This window comes from Panthera tigris, chromosome D1, assembly GCF_018350195.1.
Source record: "Panthera tigris isolate Pti1 chromosome D1, P.tigris_Pti1_mat1.1, whole genome shotgun sequence".
NCBI classification, from domain to species: domain Eukaryota; kingdom Metazoa; phylum Chordata; class Mammalia; order Carnivora; family Felidae; genus Panthera; species Panthera tigris.
Genome location: NC_056669.1, coordinates 108808355 through 108822419, shown reverse-complemented (window position 1 = coordinate 108822419; position 14065 = coordinate 108808355). Strand labels below are relative to the sequence as shown.

The following is a 14065-nucleotide window of genomic DNA, read 5'->3' as shown; positions in this document are numbered from 1 at the left end:
CTGACCACTCATTAAAAAGGCATGCTAGGGGTGTCTGGGTGGCTCAGTTGGTTAAGCGTTTGACTCCAGTGCAGGTCATGATCTTGCAGTTTGTGAGTTCGAGCCCCACATCGGGCTCTGTGCTGACAGCTCGGAGCCTGCAGCCTGTTTCGAATTCTGTTTCTCCCTCTGTCTCTGCCCCTCCCCTGCTCATACTCTGTCTCTCAAAAAATAAATAAATGTTAAAAAAAAAAAAAAGGCATGCTAAGTATCAGTTTATGTCACAAGAAATACTCCTATCTCCTCCCTAGTGCTAATAATAACATACTCCCTGTTATTTACATAGACTTTCACTTCTTTCAAAGCACTTTCACATTTATTAACTAGAGCAGTGGCATTACGAATGATCTTTCCATTCTTTGCTTCATCCTAAGGGCAGAACCCAAAAAAAGAAGACTAAAGATTGAGAAATAGACTAGATGGTTTTCAGGCAGTCAATTCATGATTCTTAAAGCTGGACTCGGGTTTCCCAAAAGTCAGAATCAGAGCAAACTCCCCATCCAGCACAATATGCTGATTCTCCCTTTCTTCCAGACCAAAGGTTTTAGGAAGTAATAGAATTAAGTGATTAAGATAACCTAAGTATGGGTGTAAGGGAAGAAACCAAATCTGTCTTGATCACCTCTGTAACCCCTCTGTGTCAAGCACAAGGCTCAATGTAGAGCTAATGCTCAGTAAATCATCATTTATGATGATTATCACAGTAAGAACTTTCTACCCAAGCTCCCACAGAATATCTGCTATGGAGCCATTACTTTTCTTCCACAATTACTGCTTTCAAATGTGTGCACACTAAGAAGAATCTAAGGAAGATTAGGATCACAGAGCAAAAAGCAGAGGTCCATTAAGAATCCAGGCTACAAGAGCACCTGGATGGCTCAGTTAGTTAAGCGTCTGACTCTTAATATCAGCTCAGGTAGTGGTCTCACAGTTTGTGAGATAAAGCCTCACATCAGGCTCCGCATTGACAACATGGAGCCTACTTGGGATTCTCACTCTCTGCCCCTTCCCCTGCTTGTGCTCTCTCTCAAAACAAATAAAGAAACATTAAAAAAAATAAAAAAGAATCCAGGATATAGACTCCTGGAAGGTAGATTCAGAGGGCCAAGGCAATTTCAAAGGCAAAGGGAGATATACCTAATGACCCTTAATTTACTAAGCAAGCACTTCTAAATTCCCATGCTTAAACTAAAAACTCCTTCAGCAAACTGGTGCAGTCACTCTGCAAAACAGTATGGAGTTTCCTCTAAAGCTTAAAAATAGAACTATCCTACAATCCAGCAATCACACTACTAGGTTTTACCCAAAGGATATAAAAATACTAATTCAACGGGATACACACACCCCAGTGTTTATAGCAGCATTATCTACAGTACCCAAATTATGGAAACAGCCCAAATGTCTATCAAAGTCCCTGATGAATGGATAAAAAGGATGTGGTATATATATATATGTGTGTGTGTGTGTGTGTGTATACACACACACACACACACACACACACACAATGGAATATCACTCAGCCATAAAAAAGAATGAAATCTTGCCATTTGCAATGATGTGGATAGAGCTAGAGAGTATTGTGCTAAGCAAAATAACTCAGCCAGAGAAAAACAAATATCATATGACTTCACTCAGATGTGGTATTTAAGAAACAAAACAAATGAGCATAGGGGGGAAAAAGAGAAAGGTAACCCAAGAAATAAAATGTAGAGAACAAGAAGAGAACGGATGATTACCAGAAGGGAGGTGGGTGGGGGGAATGGCTCAAATAGGTGATGGGGATTAAGGAGTGCACTTGTGATGAGCACCCACCCGGTGTTGGACCTAAGTGCTGAATCACTAAATTGTACACCTGAAATTAATTTACACTGTATGTTAACCAGAACTTAAATAAAAACTTTAAAAATAACAATAAAAAAATAAATATTAACTCAAAAAAGAAGTTCCAAAAGGGAAAATATTTCCTATATTGTTTATGTCCTTAAAGTCATTCATCATGTGAGTTATAAAAATAATTTCTTCTTTTTCTTTGATATGACCAAGATAACGGAAGGTACTTTGATTTATCCAGTAATTGAGTTACTGGCAATTTGGTTCTAAATTAAAATTTTTAATTGATTTCATTTTAAAAAGCACTAAGAGAAGCACCTGGGTGGCTCAATCAGTTAAGCATCCGACTTTGGCTCAAGTCGTGATCTCATGGTTCGTGAGTTCAAGCCCCATGTTAGGCTCTGTGCTGACAGCTCAGAGCCTGGAGCCTGCTTCAGATTCTGTTTCCCTCTCTCTCTGCCCCTCCCCCACTCGCACTCTGCCTCTCTCTCTCAAAAATAAATAAACATTAAAAAATTTCAGGGGCGCCTGGGTGGCTCAGTCAGTTGAACATCCGACTTCAAGCTCAGGTCGTGATCTCACAGTTCATGAGTTCAAGCCCCACGTCGGGCTCACTACTGTCAGCACAGAGCCTGCTTCAGATCCTCTGTTCCCCCTCTCTCGGTCCCTACCCTGCTCACTCTCTCTCTCTCAAAAATAAATAAAACATTAAAAAAATTTTAAAGCACTAAGAAACATTAGTTTTTAAAAGTCCAATGGTAGGGTGCCTAAGTGGCTCAGTTGGTTAAGTGTCCAACTTCGGCTCAGGTCATATCTCATGGTTCATGGGTTCAAACCTTGCATCAGGCTCTGTACTGACAGCTCAGAGCCTGGAGCCTGCTTCAGATTCTGTGTCTCCCTCTCTCTCTTCCCCTCCCCCGCTTGTGCTCTGCTCTCTCTGTCTCAACAATAAATCAAATATTTAAAAAATTTAAAACAATAAAAGTACAATGATAAAATAAATATAAAAATAAAAGTACAATGGCAATACATTTCATAAGCATTTATAAAATTACACTGCTCTAATGTAGCTTTATTGTTTCCATATTTAACACATAGAACATTTTCTTAAAATAATGACAAATGTAAGTTGTTGTTTTTTTAAACCACCACAAGCTACTTACATTCCAAATTTGTTGGAGATGGTTTCTTTTAAAAAATTACTTTGTAGAGGTGTCTGGGTGGCTCAATTGGTTAAGCTTCTGACCCTTGATTTCAGCTCAGGTCATGATCTCAGGGTTTGTGAGTTCAGACCCACATAGGGCTCCATGCTGTCAGTGCTTAGGATTCTCTCTCTGCCTCCGTCCCCTGCCCATCCCCCCGCGTGTGTGTGCACACCGCGCACTCTCTCTCTCCCTCAAAAATAAATAAAAATAAACTTAAAACAATTACTTTGTAAAATTTGTAAACTAACCACTCATTAGGAAAAGATAGGCCCATTGGATAATTTACAAACTAGACAACCACAGATGATAAATATGAAAGCATAGAAGTTCTCAGATCATTTTGGTCTCCTTAAAATAAATGTATGTCCTTCAGCTTTAGATTATTCTCAGCTCAAAGGAAAGAAGAACTAAAGCCAAAGTCACCAAAAGCTCTTAAACCATACCAACTTTGGCATGTGGGGAATAGTATTAACGCTAGCCAAAATAATTTGCAATAAAGCATTCTTCACACGTTACCTCTCTGCACAAATACTTTACTGAAAATTTCATTTTCTATCTGGGATAATTTTATCTGAGTTTCTATAGAGAGTATTCAATTTTTTTTTTTTTTTAATTTTTTTTCAACGTTTTTTATTTATTTTTGGGACAGAGAGAGACAGAGCATGAACGGGGGAGGGTCAGAGAGAGAGGGAGACACAGAATCGGAAACAGGCTCCAGGCTCCGAGCCATCGGCCCAGAGCCTGACGCGGGGCTCGAACTCACGGACCGCGAGATCGTCGCGGGGCTCGAACTCACGGACCGCGAGATCGTGACCTGGCTGAAGTCGGACGCTTAACCGACTGCGCCACCCAGGCGTCCCTATTCAATTTTTTTTAACATTTATTCATTATTGAAAGACAGAGAGAGACAGGGCATGAGCATGGGAGGGGCAGAGAGAGGGAAAGACACAGACTCTGAAGCAGGCTCCAGGCTCTGAGCTGTCAGCACAAAGCCCGATGTGGGGCTTGAACTCACAAACTGCGAGATCATGACCTGAGCCGAAGTCAGATGCTTAACCAACTGAGCCACCCAGGCACCCCTATAGAGAGTATTCAGAGAAGCTATAGTGACCTAGGTGTCTTGTTCATCGCTGTATGTATACAATTTTATAGATCATCTTTCAGTAGGATTGTCAGATAAAATACAGGATAAAATACTGGATGGAACATACACTACAAAATTACTCATTGTTTATCTGAAATTCAAATTTAAGTGGGCATCCTGTACGTTTATTTGCTAAATCTAGCAACCCTATCTTTCAGTTTGTCTCTTTCAGAAAATAACAAATTCACTGCCAGGAAGAGACTTTATCTCTTGAAAGCAGAGTTATTCTTTACCTTTTATGAACTTCTTCAGAACCAAACCACCATAAGTGCTTCCTGCAGAAGCAACTGTAAGAAACAAAATACAAAGAAATATCACAAATAAAACAAACATATTTTATCTAAAGAATCTTATGGAAGCCTAAAAACACTGCTTATAGATACAATACATTAAAAAGGTGACCACTAGGGGCGCCTGGGTGGCTCAGTCGGTTAAGCGGCCTACTTCAGCTCAGGTCATGATCTCGCGGTGAGTTCGAGCCCCGCGTCAGGCTCTGTGCTGACAGCTCAGAGCCTGGAGCCTGTTTCAGATTCTGTGTCTCTCTCTCTCTGACCCTCCCCCGTTCATGCTCTGTCTCTCTCTGTCTCAAAAATAAATAAATGTTTAAAAAAAAAAAAAAGGTGACCACTATGTAATGAGTTTACTAAAAATGGAGACACCAAAAAAAAACATTATGAGGCTACAACAACTCTCTGGGGGGAGAAATGAAAACCAAATGGCAAGCCTTTTCACCCATATCCAACATCAAGGCTGCTTCTTTAGATATTACTATTCCTGAGAGAAAAGGATTATAGGAAGACTGCACACTGTAACTAGTAACCAGAATATATCATGCCAATAACCCATATTCCAGTGTAAGATTCAATTTAAAAAGCTGGCCTTTCTTTGAAACAATTTACTCTTTAGTAGAAAATATTTTTTTAAAAATTTAATATTTATTTTTGAGAGAGAGACAAAGCATGAGCGGGGCAGGGGCAGGGAGAGGGAGACACAGAATTCAAAGCAGGCTCCAGGCTCTGAGCTGTCAGCACAGAGCCTGAAGTGGGGATGGAACCCATGAATGGTGAGATCATGACCCAAGCCAAAGTTGGACACTTACCCAACTGAGCCACCTAGGCACCCCTTTAGTAGAAAATATTAGACTATTACCTAAGAATTCTCCACACCGAGTTCTAAACTATGAATATCAGAATATTTAGAGTAATAATTAAAAAAATTTTTTTAAGTAAACTCTACTCCCAATGTGGGGCTCAAATTCACAGCCCTGAGATGAAGAGTCACATGCTCTACTGAATGAGCCAGCCAGGCACCCCTAGAGCAATAATTCTTCAGAGGAAGAGGGTAAAGGAGGAAACAGGCACCTAAGAGGGGAAGAAAAGAAACCACCCAGAGACTTTTCCAAATTGAACATTACCCCTCCCCACCAGAGAGATGCGACCCACAGTTAAGAATTTAAGAATCATTGCCATAGAAATCAATGTCTCTATCCCTCAAGAAATGTGTATTCTTCAAGCAGGGTGAAAAAGTTGAGAATAACAACTACAGTGAGAGGCAACACCATTCTCTAGATGTGTGCTATCCAAATATAGTAGCCACTAGATACATGTGGCTACTTAAATTTAAATTTAGCTAAATTAAATTAAAAATAAGATTCCTCAGTCACACTAGCCATATTTCAAGTGGTCATTAGCATCATTAGTGTGGCTAATGGCTACTGTACTGAACAGCACAGATATATAATATTTTCATCATCATAAAAAGTTCTATTGAAATGTTATTACAGCAGTGCTTTAGATTTCCAGATTCTGAATGATTCTGGACAAATGATATTTCAAAAGGCCTGGGCCCAAGTAGCACAGAACATTCAATAAAAGACAATCATTTCTTTTTTCTTCTTAACATTCCTCACAAGCATACACTGGTTCTAGCTTAAGGAGAGTTGGTCACTGGGGAGAGGGATGGCAGGTGTCAGCAGGCCTACACCAGCTAAGCAAGGAGCTGAACATTAATAAGAAAAAAATACAACCTATATATCTCACAGTGTTTCCATGATGTTTCTCAATTGCATATGCCATACTGTCTCCTCAAACATCTTTTAGTTTTAACAAGTACCATATCAACAATTGTTGAAAATGGGTCACTTTTGGTGAATGTACTCAGAGAGCAATTATCTTGCCTGCTCCACACCCCATCCTGCCCCCAACTTTTAGCTGTACTTCTAATGTCTCTGTACTAAAATAAAAGAGTACTAGGGGCATCTGGGGGCTCAGTTGGTTAAACATTAAGCATCCAACTTCGCCTCACGTCATGTGGCAGTTCAAGCCCCATATCAGGCTCTGTGCTGACAGCTCAGAGCCTAGAGCCTGCATCAGATTCTGTGTCTCCCTCTCTCTCTGTCCCTTCCTTGCTCACACTCTGTCTCTCTCACCTTCAAAAATAAACATTAAAAATATATTTTAAAAAAGAGTGTTATCCTTCAAATGCAAAGATAACAGTAGAGACTTAATTGTAAACCACATATTTTTAGAGCAACACCATTCCTAAAATTCCCTCTATAGAACAAAAGATGATATTAAAAAAAGAAGTTGTTGAGATCAAATATATTTGAAGAATGCTGTATACTATAGCCCATTTTTTAAATTAATTTTATTTTTTTTTAATTTACATCCAAATTAGTTAGCATATAGTGCAGCAATGATTTCAGGAGTAGGTTCCTTAATGCCCCTTACCCATTTAGCCCATCCCTCTTCCCACACCCCCTCCAGTAACCCTCTGTTCCCCATTTATGAGTCTCTTATGCTTTGTCCCCCTCCCTGTTTTTATATTATTTTTGTTTCTCTTCCCTTATGTTCATCTGTTCTGTGTCTTAAAGTCCTCATATGAGTGAAGTCATAGATTTGTCTTTCTCTAATTTCACTTAGCATAATACCCTCCAGTTCCATCCATGTAGTTGCAAATGGCAAGATTTCATTCTTTTTGATTGCTCAGTAATACTCCATTGTATATATATACCACATCTTCTTTATCCATTCATCCATCGATGGACATTGGGCTCTTTCCATACTTTGGTTATTGTTGACAGTGCTGCTATAAACATTGGGGTGCATGTGTCCCTTCGAAACAGCACACCTGTATCCCTTGGATAAATACCTAGTAGTGCAATTGCTGAGCTGTAGGGTAGTTCTATTTTTAATTTTTTGAGGAACCTCTGTGCTGTTCTCCAGAGTGGCTAAACCAGCTTGCATTCCCATACTATAGCCCATTTAAAAAAATTTTTTTTAAGTTTATTTATTTATTTTGAGAGAGAGAGAGCAGGGGAGGGATAGAGAGAAAGAATCCCAAGCAGCTGTCAGCACGGAGCCTGATGCAGGGCTGAACCCCCAAACAATGAGATCACGACCAGAACCAAAACCAAAAGCCAGACGTCTAACCGACTGGGCTACCCAGACACCCCTACCATAGGCTGTTTTAAAAAATGTATGTATTTATTTTTGAGAGCGAGGGCATGTATGCAAGCAGGGGAGGGGCAGAGAGAGAGGGGAACAGAGGATCCAAAGTGGAGTCCATACTGACAGCAGAGAGCCAGATGCAGGTGAACTGAGAGATCATGACCTGAGTCAAAGTTGAACACTTAACCAACTTGAGCCACCCAGGTACTCCTATAGCCCATTTTTAAAGATTCAGTCTACACTGTCATATCAAAGGTTCTAAGAAAATACAAAGTAATGAAACTCATTTGATTTTAACCAGCATTCCACAAATTTAGAGGACTATGTAACTCCTTCCTCCTAACTCATATAAACATCTTGTAGCATGCATTTAAAAAAAAAACCCTGCAATAAATATGTTAAAGACTTCAATTACTAATGGAAAAAGTATATAGTGATCTCTCAGTTTCTCATAGAGAGATCATTCAAGTAATAAAACTTGCTGCTGTGTTGTGAGTTCAATTTTGTACTCTAAAAGAGATTTAGAAGAACTAAGCCCCCGTACTTGTGAATATGACTTTATGTGGAAATAGGGTCTTCACAAATATAATCAAGTTAAGATGAGGTCATAATGGTTAGGGTGGACCTAAATCCAATTGGTGTCCTTAGAAGAAGGCTATGTGAAGACAGAGACACAGATAAACACAGGGTAGAATATCCCATGAAGGTAGAGGCAGAGATTGGAATGATACTCCTGCAAGCCAACACCAAGGGCTTGCTGGCAACTACCAGAAGCTAAGAGAGAGGCATATAATAGATTCTACCCTCAGAGTCTCCAGAAGGAACCAATTCTACTTTGACCTTGATTTTGGACTTCTGGCTTCCATACATGGGAGTGAATAAATTTATTTTATGTTTGTGCTACTTTGTTACAGCAGCCTTAGATAACTAATACATGGTTTTTCATCATCAGAGATTTCAGACCAAACACACCACTTCACACTTTAAGGTAAAGATGACAAATTGAACATACCCATTATTTTTACTACCTCCTGAAACTGCAATGAAACAATAGAAACAATAGAAAACAAAGTATTTTTAAAAGGAATAAACCCACAAGGACAGGAAAAAGACAGATATGATTATAATAAAATTCTAGAAACTGAAAAGCAGAAGGACTAGTAAGAAAGGATTTAGGAGACCTGAGAAACTGAATTATAAGCCAGAATAGGCAAAGGCCAAGAAACAACCAAAGTGATACAACAAAATCCCTGAAGATTCAGGAATGCAGAATCGGGAACTCCTGGAAGTAGGGGCGGGGTGGGAGCTAACATAAGGAGAATCAATTGAAAAAATGAATTTAAGAATAAGTCAGGTCTTTAGATTCCCTCCTCCACTCTGCATTCTAGGGACTGACCCTTTCTAACCTTGGCGGGGGTGGAGGAAGGGTTATTCTTTGAAAAGGAAGAAGCATGGGTTTTTCAGCTGAGGACCGAAGTTGTATTAAAAATAAATGGCCTGAATGAACATAAAGACTGAACGCTGAGATCTCTCTCTTATCTCTCCATCCCAGAACACTCACAATCTGACTTTTTATCTACCTAGTGAGAGGCTATGAACATATACATGGAAAAATCTAGCAGAATGCATATTGAACATTAATTAATAATTATCTTAAGGGACAAAATGACTGGAAAGTCTCACCTTACACAATATATGTATCTGTAATATTGGAATGTTTCACGATAAGCATATATTACCCTTCCTTCTACCAAAAAATTTATGAAAATCATTACATAAAGATCAGAGATAATAAACACAATAAAGAGAAAATAAATGCTCCCTATACTTCGCATGGGCTGAAGAAGTCCATTAGGCTCAAAATACCTATGGAATTAGGTTTCTTTCCAAAAGCTAATGTGGCTCAAGTCCTCTGCTTTGAGCGATATCAACCCCGCTACCCTGGCCAGCTTATTGGATTGCCTCTGTCTCCAAATGCATGAACTAACACAACCATACACAGACCAACATCACCCTAGCCATGCAGCTATCCAAAACGTTCTTACAAATGATGGGAATTCTGTCCAGAGTGGAGTTCATGCACAGTAACAGCAAACCAACCTATCATATCTTCCTCAAGGATGTTTACTGCTAGGTACTCAAAGAGAAAACAGGGCATTTCAGTTCAGTGAGAAAATGTCTTGTGTAGAACCTAAAGTACTATTCAGTCTCAGCTGGGACTGAGGATGACTTTCATTCCAAAGTATCCTTCAATAAACCTACAGACAGACACACACTCTCTCTTCTCTCTCTCATATACACCTACACAACTAAACAAAAAAGTGATCACTTCAAAAGTTCAAGAAAATTAATTGTTCCAGGGTCACTCAATGCATCGTCTTTCCCTCAGGACTGTAGGCAAAAAAAAAAAAAAAAAAAAAAAGCCAATAGAAGAGGTTTACTTTCAAACTAACTGCAAGTTAAGATTATCAAAGCATGCACCATTCATCATTTGATTTCTTTTCCCCCCCCCTTTTTTTTTTTGGCCCTTTTCCAACTATCAAAGACTGGACATGAAAAAGGAGATAAAATTCAATGTAATATAATTTTTTTGTGAGAGAATGATAAAACCAAGAGCAAGAATGAGATTGCTTTTGAGAATTCTTAAACCAGTAAAATAATCCTCTTGACCAATCCTGGTGTCTGAGTGATCCCCAGAGCCCTGCAAATGGACCAGATTTCCAGAGCCTTGATAACAAAGGGTAACACCCCAAAATATGGACTCATTTTACACTCCACCTTCATTGGCCAAGCAGCTGCTAAGAACAAAGGCCACATATCCTGATACCTGGCAAACAAATGCACTATTGCCTCATGAATCGATTGCTTCTCTGGAGTGCCCACAAGTGTATTTGGAGAGAGACTTCGAGAGCAAGTTGAGGAGCGGCTGTCCTTCTATGAGACAGGAGAGATTCCACGAAAGAATCTGGATGTTATGAATGAGGTGATGGTTCAGGCAAAGGAAGCGGCTACTGAGATGGCTAGGAAGCTGGAGAAGCAGAAGAAATGCATGAAGGAGAAGAAACAGCTGGCCGTCTCTGCCCTCATGTCTTCAGAAAACAGCAGTAGTACCCCAGAGGAGTGTGAAGAGACAAATGAGAGACCCACAAAGAAGAAAAAGCAAAAGCCCAGGAGACCCTCGGAAGACCATCTGCCTCTGTCTCCAAATGCAAGAAAAAGAAATCTTTTTTCCAAGGAGGAGCTGGTTAGTAGTGATCTTGAAGAGACAGCTGGCAGTGGAAGTCTTCCCAAGAGGAAGAAATCTTTCCTCAAAGAGGAACCAGTTAGTGATGTTAAAGAGGAAGGAAATAAGAGCATCCCCAAGAAAAAGAAGAAATTCTCTTCCAAGGAGAAGCCACTCAGCAGTGGACCCAAAGAGGCTGCTGGCAGCAAGAGCAGTAGCTCCAAGAAAAAGAAAAAGCTGTAGAAGTTATCCCAGGAAGATTAGAATGGATATTTACCTGGTTAGGCATAACCCACATTACATTTCCCAACGCATCCCTTATATCCCCCCAAAAAAAACAAATTCACAAGAATAAAAAAAAAAAATCCTGATAAGAGTCATTCTACTCACCTTTCCTGTATGACACATTTGTAAATCTATCACCAGATACTTATTACATAATTACTTAAGTTTTTTAACTATAGAATAACCTTGGAATAACATGATAAAAGATTATGACTAATTGAAATTTTTAAATAACCATAAAAAATCATAACAGAACAGAAAATCAATTATTTCTTCCTGTACTTACTTGTTGTTACACAGTGAAGAGTATTTTCCTGGTGATTAGAATTTAATGCTTCCATGGAAATCACTAGCTGTCCTTCCAGCAATGCTCCATTTGATACTCCTGTTTCACACTTCCAGTGAATTATTAAATATTTCAAAATCTGAAAAGGGTACAATTCAAAGAAAACAAATCTTTAGAAATCATAGTAATAATAAATGTATATGATACAGCTGAATTAATGATTCTAATTTCCAAAAAATAATATTCTTACTTGCAAAATGTCAGATTTACACATTTAGAACAAAGTATTGTGTCTAAACAGAAGAAATAACTAGGAAAGTGACATAAGAAAGGAGGCATAAGAAATTAACACAATGCCCAACAAGACAGGAAGTGGCGACAATAAATTGCTTTATTCAAAGGGTAAGTTCATCTGGAAATAATAATTCAGAAAAATTAAGTGGGAGTTTGTTTTTCCTGTGTCTTTTTTTCTCCCCAAGTAAAAGCCAACATGAATATTATGAATAAGAGTGGCATCTGGTTATGAATCATCTTTACCTTTCATTAAATCATCATTTCTGAGGATGGGAATACTAGTTAAAGATCACTGGCTCTGGAGGCAGATGCCTGGGTTTGAATCCCTGATATGCCATGTGATTTTAGGCAAGTTACTTAACTCCTCTCTACTTCAGCTTCCTCATTTACCAAAATGAGGACAGTCTACCACTTATGGCTGCTGCTAACTGTGAACAAAATAAGAGCATAATGCTTAACACAATGCCTGGCATATACACACACACACACACACACACGTATATATACACGTAGATATATACACCCCACACAATTTGTACATATATATGTATATAAACACATATACATATATATTCTTATGTGTATATGCATATATTTTTAATGCTTCTAGACATTAGCTTTCATTTTTAATAAGTTCATCTTTGGTGAAGACTGCACACAATATTTTAAATTAAACAGTCTTCCAAGATGTCTAGATAAAACATTCACTCTTGATGAGACAAATTTAAAAGAAAATATACTGTAGTTAATTCCATTACTTATGAAAGTAGACTCACTTACACACTAAGGTACCATAGGGAAAATTACCACCCCTTTTCTTAAAGGCAAGATCTCAGTAAGAGAACTTGAGGATGAATATCCTAATTTGTACCATGGTTTATAACGATGGTTTCCAGGCATCTCTACAGTCTAACACCTTCCTTCTCACATCCTCTGTCGCTGTGCTTCCCTCTGTTACGATTTTCCCGCAGTTTCTTTATCCGTGAGGGAGCAGTTGGGAAAAGAATTCCGGCCTGTGAGTCAGAAGCCCTGGGTTCTAGGCTAGGTTCTGTCGTCTGTAAAATCCAACCCTCCAACTTTCTTTGATGAGAACGAAGAGGCGAGAGGGCCAGAACTTTCGGGTGCCGTCACGCCGACCCTGTCTGGCCTGTGGCTCTGTTCTGTCTAGAACCCCTTGCAAGACCGGCGGCTAAGAACTCGATCAGATGTCGGCAGTGAAGGCGCCTCAACGGATGAACCCACGTGGCGAGGCGGCGCCTGGTGTTCAGTCCCACCTCCCACAGCTGGAAAGTTCCCTGGCCCGAGCGGTGCCGTCAGACCCTGGGGGGGGGTGGGGGGGGGCTGCACCGCAGTCCGTCCGTCATCACCCAGCCCGGGCCGACCCCCGGAGTGCTCCCCACACGTGGCCCACCGGCCGGCCGAACACCACTCTCCCTCCCTGCCACTTCACCCCGACTGGTCTGGACTCCCGCCCCGGGCTGCCCATCCCTCCCTCCTGCGCGCCCTCTCGGCAAAGGGGGACACCCTAGGCTGGCCTCCCGACCTGAACCTAGGTGTCCGCTAACGCCGGGCAAACACTTCAGCCTCAGGAGCCCTGGGGCCGGTGCCACCCCCTCCGCGCGGGCATTCCCCCAAGGGAGCCCACGCGTTCCCTCGTCAGCTCCTCACAGCCCCGTATGAGGCAGGCGGAATGTCCCCGAATCCCCTCAGTCCTGAACCTTCCTTCTCTACCTCGGGCCCCGCCAGACCCCTCTGCCCAAACTTCACGGTCACCTCACAAAACCCTTCTCACACAGTGTCCTCCTCTGCTTTCTCTCCCTTCCCGGCATCACCTCGCACACTGCCACCGCCGAGCCCTCCATGCCGCGCGGGGAGCGGCAGCGACGCCCACCACCTGCTGCCAGCCCGGACGTCGACCTCCGCCGGCGCCCACGCCAGGCCGCGCGGCGTTCTTCCCGCCCGCGCGTGCGCCCCGCCCACCGGCCCCCGCGCTTGCGCACTTTGCGCCGCGCCGCCCCCAGGCCGCGAGCCGCCAGGGCTTGCCAGGAGCGGTGGGGCGGTGCCGGCAGCCGCGAGGGCCCGTGGGCGGACGGGTGGGCCGGCCGCCGAGGTGGGGAGAGCCGCGGGCCGCCACTGAGGCTGGAGGTGAGCCGGAATGAGGCCAGACCGCGACTCTCCTTCCTCCCGAAGGAAACTTTCCCACGGTTCCGCCGAGGTGCAGTCCTCAGCCGGGAGAAGCTGCTGGTGCCCGGTGCGGGATCTCCAAGTTGATTCTTGACTCTCAAGCAGCCTCACCTGTGGGGGCCATCC

General features: G+C 41.6%; 1 protein-coding gene across 3 annotated transcripts in view; it reads right to left on the bottom strand.

The window, feature by feature from the left end:
- Positions 1-13694, bottom strand: part of CD1H11orf80 (chromosome D1 C11orf80 homolog) — a 96172-nt gene extending 82478 nt beyond the window's left edge. For 2 of the 3 annotated variants that reach the window (XM_042958714.1, XM_042958715.1), the window contains exons 1-3: positions 13588-13694; positions 11462-11600; positions 4452-4505 (exon numbers count right to left, since the gene is read on the bottom strand). In XM_042958714.1, coding sequence (XP_042814648.1) covers positions 4452-4505; positions 11462-11600; positions 13588-13617 — 223 coding nt within the window. In that variant the 5' untranslated portion in view covers positions 13618-13694. Of the gene's footprint in view, positions 1-4451; positions 4506-11461; positions 11601-12626; positions 12931-13587 lie in introns of those variants that run through there. The other variant, XM_042958716.1, reaches the window with a different exon arrangement.
- Between the last annotated feature and the right edge of the window lie 371 nt (positions 13695-14065).